The 7,584-nt window shown below is 43.8% G+C and overlaps 1 protein-coding gene across 4 annotated transcripts; it reads left to right on the top strand.

Annotated features, from left to right (window-relative positions):
* Positions 1 to 3,880: 3,880 nt before the first annotated feature.
* On the top strand, positions 3,881 to 6,653 carry LOC100193155 (U3 small nucleolar ribonucleoprotein protein IMP3-like). Of its 4 annotated transcripts, none has more exons than NM_001416316.1 (5): positions 3,881 to 4,181; positions 4,318 to 4,457; positions 4,609 to 4,716; positions 5,857 to 5,931; positions 6,177 to 6,653. In NM_001416316.1, the coding sequence occupies exons 2-5, from the start codon at positions 4,324 to 4,326 to the stop codon at positions 6,406 to 6,408; spliced, it is 549 nt and encodes a 182-aa protein (NP_001403245.1). In that variant the 5' UTR covers positions 3,881 to 4,181; positions 4,318 to 4,323; the 3' UTR covers positions 6,409 to 6,653. The 4 variants fall into 4 exon arrangements, with proteins under 4 accessions (NP_001403245.1, NP_001131784.1, XP_035815270.1 ...); NM_001138312.2 differs by having other exon boundaries at positions 4,276 to 4,457; XM_035959377.1 differs by lacking the exon at positions 5,857 to 5,931 and having other exon boundaries at positions 3,909 to 4,181; positions 6,177 to 6,645.
* Positions 6,654 to 7,584: the final 931 nt, after the last annotated feature.

The raw sequence follows: 7,584 nt of genomic DNA, 5'->3' as shown, positions 1-7,584 counted from the left end.
GTGCCCAACACATATTGAGTGAGTAATTATATGCCAAATGATGGATGAAGTGCAAATCGACAAGAAGGTATGGTTCTAGACTTAGTACATTGGTTTTTATGTACTAATATATTTGTCTAAGTGCTAGAATTAGGAAAAGAAAAGGATTGGAAAAGAGTTGGCTGTGTACAGCCAACTGCTGCTCAGTCTGGGTGCACCGGACAGTGTCCGGTGTGCCAGGCTGGGCTCTGGCGAACTGGCCATTCTTGGGAATTCGTCGGCGGCGTACGACTATAATTCACCGGACTGTCTGGTGGTGCATCGGACTGTCCGGTGAGCCAACGGCCGCCAGCGCAACGGTCGGTCGCGCAATCCGGGCGCGACGCGTGGCCCATGCCAACGGCCGGCTGGGGGCACCGGACTGTCCGGTGCGCCAACCAGCCCGAAGATCCAACGGTCGGCTGCGCCAGGAATGGAAGGAGATCCGCACCGGACATGCTACAGTAGTTGTCCGGTGGTGCACCGGACTGTCCGATGCGCCACCCGTCAGAAGGCAAGAATTGCCTTCCTTGTTGGGTTCCAACAGCTCCTAGCTGCCTTGGGGCTATAAAAGGGACTCCTAGGCGCATGGAGGAGTCACCCAAGCATTCCTTGATCATTCCTAAGCACCAAGACTCCATTCTCGTGCATTCGATTCTTTGAGATAGTGACTTGAGCACCATTTGAGTAGAGAACTCCTCGAGTTGTGTTGTGAGCTCAAGTTGTGGCTTTGTGTGTGTGATTGTGCTCTTGCTTTGAGTCTTGTGTGTGTTGCTTTTCCCACCCTTACTTCCGTGCTTCTTTGTGATCATCAATTGTAAGGGCGAGAGGCTCCAAGTTGTGGAGATTCCTCGCAATCGGGAAAGAGTATAAGAAAGAAAAACACCGTGGTATTCAAGTCGATCATTGGATCACTTGAGAGGGGTTGAGTGCAACCCTCATCCATTGGGACGCCACAACGTGGAGTAGGCAAGTGTTATACTTGGCCGAACCACGGGATAAATCTCCGTGTCTCTTGTACTTGTTTTCTCTGGGACCATTGTGTTTCACAAGAGCTTGGTCCTAAGTCACTTGATTCTATTGTGCTAACACTTAACCAAGTTTTGTGGCTACAAGTATTTGATTTTTACAGGATCACCTATTCACCCCCCTCTAGGTGCTCTCAGTTAGTGCCTTGCCTTTGCTCCTCCCCTTTTTGGGTTCAACCATAGTTGGACAGTTGTCCCTGAAGTGACCCTTCTCCCCGCATGTGAAACATCCTTTCTTTCCTTGCCTTTTCCTGTCAATGTTAAAGAGAAGATCCTCTACCTGTAGGGGCACACCCATTAGATTAATCTTGCGGATCATCCCCATTACCTTTTCGACGCGTCAGATTGTTTCTTCGTCCTTGGAGGATGATTATCTTCATCATCATCACTTTCTTCTTCCTCCTCTTCTTCACTTGAGGGACTTGGAGTGGGAGCCTTCCTTTTACCCTTACTTTCATCACATGCAAAAGCATATGGCCTTGAAAAAGTTGACTCCTCTCCCCGACACATTTTTCGCGACGTCTCAAAGGCCGCAATTATCCCAATTACAATGGTCGGGGTCATTGTACTCAAGTCCTCCATGTTGTGAAGAATAGTGATGATGCTCTCATATCTTTGGTAGTAGGGAGATAATCTTCCTCATAATGTCCACATCACCTAGCTTATTTATGCCAATATAATTGAGCTCATTGATGATTAGATTCAAACGAGAATACATATTTCTAACAAGCTCATTATCTTTCATAGCAAAAGAATTATACTCATTTAAGGCTAGGCAATGTTTTTGCTCATGGACATTGGATGTGCCATCATGGAGCTCATGCAATTTTAGCCAAATCTCATTAGCAGTTTTTAATGTAAAAACTTTATTGAAAATATTTATGCTAAGACATTCATACAAGTAATTTTTCGCTCTAGCATTTAAATGAATCTCTTTTCCCTCGCTCGTGGTGGGTTTCTCGAGATTTTTGGGGGGTTTCATCCTATCACGAGTGACTCGCCAAACACCTAGATCAACGACCTATAGGTAACAAGCCATTCTAGCAATATAATATGGGAAGTTTGTGCCGTCGAAGTGTGGTGGCCTATGGGTATCCATCCTCTTTCTCTAAAAGCGTCGGCTCTTTTAACGGTGAAGCTAAAATGTTTCAAATGAGACAAACCATGCTATGATACCAATTGAAGAAAATATGTGACACCTAAGAGGGTGTGGATTAGGACTTCTAAAAGTTTCACTAAACTAGGCCACAAATAAATCCCTAGAGCAAAACCTATGCAAATAATCAAACTAGAATGTGCAGACTAGGTTTTGTCTAAGTGTTGCTATCTCTACCGTAATGTCTAAGTTCCAATCCTAAATAATATAAGTATAAAGCCAAGATTGAAACTTAAATGCTTAATATAAATACGGAAGCTAAAGAGCAAGGTAGAGATGCAAACTCTCGTGGATGACGCCGATGTTTTTATTGAGTTATCCAGAACCACGCAAGGTCCTGACTAATCCTCGTTGGTGAGTCTTAGGGACTCGGACGATGAACTCGGGGCGCAGGGTTTATACCGGTTCATACTGGTTCAAGTTCACACTGTACTCCATTGTAGTGTTGATCGTAGTACTGCTTGGAGTGTGTTACAACTGGTGTACTTGTGTGTCTTTTGTCAGAGGAAGAGGGTCTTTCCCTTTTATATCCTAAGGACCTGACCTTACATTGCTATTTCTTTAGAGAGATAATAAAGAAAGAAGAAATCCTTTGTCCGTTGCAGCGGGTCCCTTTCTCCTGGTCATGCGAAGAAGCACTCCTGGGCATGGCGCCACCTGTCGCTTCTGTCCTTACAGCGGGTCTGTGGATGATGTCCCCGAGGTGATGCGCGACAGGCCCCATGGTTGAGTCTCGGGGCTCGACTGACACAACATGGTTCCCTCCCGCCATTGTGGGCCCCAAGTTGTCCTTCCGCGCGTATGGATTGGTCCATTCGATATGGCACCTATCTTGTCGTTTCCGCCATACCGGCTATTGTAGAGGCTCCGGCGCTGAGTTCGTCGGAGAGTTGTGTCTGTGTCTTATCGCCTGGGCTTCTGGCGCCACGCACTGTCGTGGTCGATGTATGTTTGTGGCTTTGGCTCGACGCTTAGACTTGCTCGACGGGGAAGCTGGTCGCCCGCTTCGCCTCACAGACTTACTTGGCGGGGGCCTCGGTCGTTCGCTACGTAGACTTGCTTGGCGGGAGACTTGCTCGATGGACACATTAACATTTGGGTTGGACACGTTAACATTTGGGTATCGTCGTTTGGTGGACTGCATAAATGCGTATTTAGATTCCTTTGTATATTCTTGTTGGAGTTAGCCTGACAGAACTATTGCAATTGGGAGATGGTAGCCGCCTTTTTTTAGTTGAGGGGATAAGAGCATCTCTAAGAGCTCCTCAGAAGTCTCCCCTAAATCAATTTTTTGGGAAAAACATAAAACATGTCTCCAACAGTTCCCTTAAAGTGCTTCCAACTTTTTCATAACACTTAAAACTTCCTTATTTGTAGCTACAAATAGGGTTTTTTGGGCTCCCTATAAATAATTTGCCGCTTTAAGGGATCTGTTGGAGAAATGATTAAAATTTACGCCACAAATTTTTTAGATATCCTTTAAAACTGATTTTTAGGGGTCATTTTCTCGGATATTGGAGATGCTTTGAAAGTTAACTTTTGTATGGAATTTTGCCTCTTTCCTCGCAGGTAACAGGTGCCCAGCGTTTGCGGACCCGTTTCAGCCCACGGGCGCCTACGGTGCTTGAAATTTAGGTCCAGTATCAATTTATGCCCACAAACCACAATGCCAGCCCATGTATCAAACCCTAGGTGTCATCGAGTCCAGCGTCAACAGGCAACAGGTGTCCCAGCCGCGCGCCGCACGCCCTGTTGCCTTCTCTCGACTTCGAGAGCACCGCCGCACGGCATAACGCTCGCACGGCCGAGCCCCGACATTCTACCGCACTCCCTCCGCTGCACCCCTTTCCATTCTACCGCCGGCGACGCCAAAGTTCTTGGGCCTCCTCATCGGCGACTTTTCCGCCGGCGACAGGAAACAACGAACCAAACCACTTCTCTGTCGAGAGGCGTCGCGCTCCTCTCTTCGCCCTCTGCTGGTACTGACTGCGCTGGCTTAAATTGATTACGTCTATTTCTTGTATCGTTGGCAAGTAATCCTCGCCTTACTTGTTCGTGTTGTTCTTCCGGCAGTTATTTTTCTTAACCCGGCTTTCTCTCGATTGCTGCGTAAAGTTGAAGATGAGGAAGCTCAAGTTCCATGAGCAGAAGCTCCTCAAGAGGCACAATTTCTTGGAGTACAAGAGGGAGGGCGGCCACCGCGAGGCGCTCGTCACACAGCGCTACCGCCTCGTGGAGAGGGACGACTACAAGAAGTGGGTTTTTTCTATCCCCGCTATCTCTTGCTTGCCTGTTTAATCATCTCTGTAGTTTGTATTGGATCAGTAGTAGGATTGCTTTATGTTGAATTCTCAACGAAGCATTTGATCAAGGATACACTGAAAATTTTGGACTGTTGGGTGGCAGGTACAATGGGATATGCTTAATGGTGCAAAAGCTCGTTAACATCATAAAGCAGATGGACCCAAGAGACCCTTTCAGAATCCAGATGACAGACTTGATTCTCGATAAGCTGTAAGACTGCTAGTTCACTTTACTTGATCGTGAGATTGTATATACCATTGGTTATGTAAATTTTGAGCTGGGGTTACATCCTCAAGTACCAAAATCTTACAAGTTCGCCTCCTGTGTAGCTATTGATTGTATCTTTGACTGCTTGTAGAGTTAACGGTATTGAACTTCACCTGTACCTGTTTGTAGTATGTAAGGAAAGGCATACTGCTGTTTCCTTTACTACCTCACATATATAGGAACATTTTATAATTGCATTCTCGAATCCTGTGTTTTCCTGTGAAATTGAGATGGTTCTTGTGAAATTTCTGTGTTTCAAATGGGCCCTCAGTGTGTTGAGGTATCTACATATGAATTGTTTGACTGGTTGCTCAGAACTCACTGCAGTGTAAATGTGCCAAAGGTTGCTTGGATATCTGAAATCATGAGATTTCTAATTATATTTCCTGCGTTCCAAATGGACCCTCAGTGTGTTGAGGTATCTACATATGAATTGTTTGACTGGTTCCTCAGAACTTACTCCAGTGTAACTGTGGCAAAGGTTGCTTGGATATCTGAAATCATGAGATTTCTAATTATATGTTTGTATTCTTCCTATGTCTGGTCATACAATCCAATATTGAACTTCACTGCGAAAGAGTCTCTAGCCGATTTGGTTAGGTGGTCTGAGTAGCACTCCTCAGGTTCTGAGTTCGAATCCAGTGGGAGCGAATTTTAGGCTGAGGTTAAAAAAGGTCACTCGCTGGTTCCCATGGTTGTGTGCACGCGAGATGGACTGACCTATGGGGGCGGATCCTCTTGTAGGGGCTAGGAGGGCTCAAAGCATGAGTAAAGATCTGTCCTAAAGGGGGCGCATCCGTTGCATGGGGGGCAGCTTTTCTGACCTTTCTGGGGCTCTGATTGAAATTCTTCTTAACATAATACTGTGGGGGCAGTATTTTCCTTACCGGCCGAGTTTTTTTAATATTGAACTTCACTAGTACTATCATAATTTCTTCATCTGCATTGGACTTCATTGCCATTGCCTGTCATCTGTAATAGTGGTCGTTCCCTGATTGTGGCAATGGATTGATTTTTTTAAAAGAAACCACTATTCAGTGAGCTACTTATTTTTGTGGTCTGATGGAGCTACTTAAATTTCAGGTATAATATGGGTGTAATTTCAACAAAAGAGAGCTTGTTAAAGTGTGAGAAACTTTCAGTGAGCGCCTTCTGCAGGTCTCTTCCTCCCTCTCCCTCTTCCTCTCCTCCCTAGCAATCTGGCACGTTTGTTTTCCTTTATAGGATGTTGTGTTCTAGCCATCTCACTTCAGCTCAAGTGTTCTTTCTTGGCTAAGGTCTGCAACTCTTTGGTAGAGTATATCATATTATTCACTTTGCTAGCCGCTTTTATGGTAAGGTAGAACAAGTAGGAAACAATGACATGTGCAGTTCCATTTACCTTGTTTACTCAATTCTTGCAGGCGGAGACTTGCAACAGTTATGGTGAAGCTCAAGTTTGCAGAGCACCTTAAGGAGGCTGTGACGTACATCGAACAGGGGCACGTGCGTGTCGGTCCAGATGCAGTCACGGACCCAGCCTTTCTTGTGACCAGAAACATGGAGGACTTCATCACCTGGGTGGATTCCTCAAAGATCAAGAGGAAGGTCATGGAGTACAATGATGCATTAGATGATTATGATGCCATGTTCTGAGAAAATAATTCTGCAGAAATTTATGTGCCCGTCAGTAGTGTAATCTTAAGCCTGCCACATATGGGTCTTTTCTGAACAAATCTGTGGGAGTTGTCTTCTGCATGGCTACTTGCATTTGTATTGCACCTGCAGATGTGATGCAATTTTGTGGTTGGTTGAAGGCACATTATAAATTCATATCTGATGTAGTTGTGCAATTGTCTTTGTTAAAGAGCGGGTTTGCCCGGATTTCCCCTAGTCTGAAATTCCTGCACCATGTTTCGTTTTGCAGTTCGTTTGTGCTTGCCGGCATTATTACGTCTAGAGATTAATTTAGCGCCACAATTTCAATAGGTCATTAATAATGGCAGCAGCGGAGTCGGCTGTTACTGCCAGACGCTTTCAGCCTAGGCTCCTAGCCAGTGTTTGGCTAACAAATAAAAGGTAAACGATAGACTGATTTCAATTCACACTTCCACTTCAACTCACACTTTCACGGGCATTTCCAAAGAAAAAAAAAAGGTAAACATCGCTGCGTATGCACGACACACGTTCGCTTCAATTCACTTTCACGAGCATTGCCAAAGAAAAACAAAGAAAGCGAAAATAATCCCAGAGAAGCACTGTAACAAAACATGCCTTGCGCAAACTGATAATGAAAAGCTTTGTCAATTGACATGAACTTACAACAGTGTTATATACGCCTTTTGACGGTACAACACTACTTGTAAACTTCTATTTTAAGCTTAGGTTATTTACAATTATAAAATACTCATTTCATTCCAAACTACAGGTCATTTTATTTTTTGTTCAGAGGCAACACATCTTAAATTTAATACTCCCTTCATCCTAAATATAATTTATGTGAGACTAAACATGCATTCATTAATTAACCTTTAATTATAGTTTGTATGTATGTCTATACTTATTATCATTCTTTTAAACGTGGACCGAAAAAAAGAGTGTTAGAAAGAATTATATTTTGAGATGGATGAAGTATATAATAAGATAATAATATTTATGGTATAAGATAAGTATTATTAGATTTTTCATTAATTAGATTTTCTTAGAATTTTCATTAGTTATATTTCGTCGTTTATTTACTGAATTTCATTTTTTGGTTTTGTTTTTATAATTTTAGTCAAACTGGACTCACCAATAAAATTAGAATGACTTATAAACTAAAACGGATGGATT

The sequence above is a fragment of the Zea mays genome, chromosome 6, assembly GCF_902167145.1.
Source record: "Zea mays cultivar B73 chromosome 6, Zm-B73-REFERENCE-NAM-5.0, whole genome shotgun sequence".
Taxonomy (NCBI): domain Eukaryota; kingdom Viridiplantae; phylum Streptophyta; class Magnoliopsida; order Poales; family Poaceae; genus Zea; species Zea mays.
This window is presented reverse-complemented; position numbering and strand designations above follow the sequence as displayed.

Excerpts from the sequence above, each read along its gene's own strand:
- LOC100193155 (NM_001416316.1), top strand. The coding sequence starts at position 4,324 with ATGAGGAAGCTCAAGTTCCATGAGCAGAAGCTCCTCAAGAGGCACAAT. Across the intron at positions 4,717-5,856 it reads GACTTGATTCTCGATAAGCT|GTATAATATGGGTGTAATTT; the intron begins GTAAGACTGCTA and ends CTTAAATTTCAG. Across the intron at positions 5,932-6,176 it reads TCAGTGAGCGCCTTCTGCAG|GCGGAGACTTGCAACAGTTA; the intron begins GTCTCTTCCTCC and ends CAATTCTTGCAG.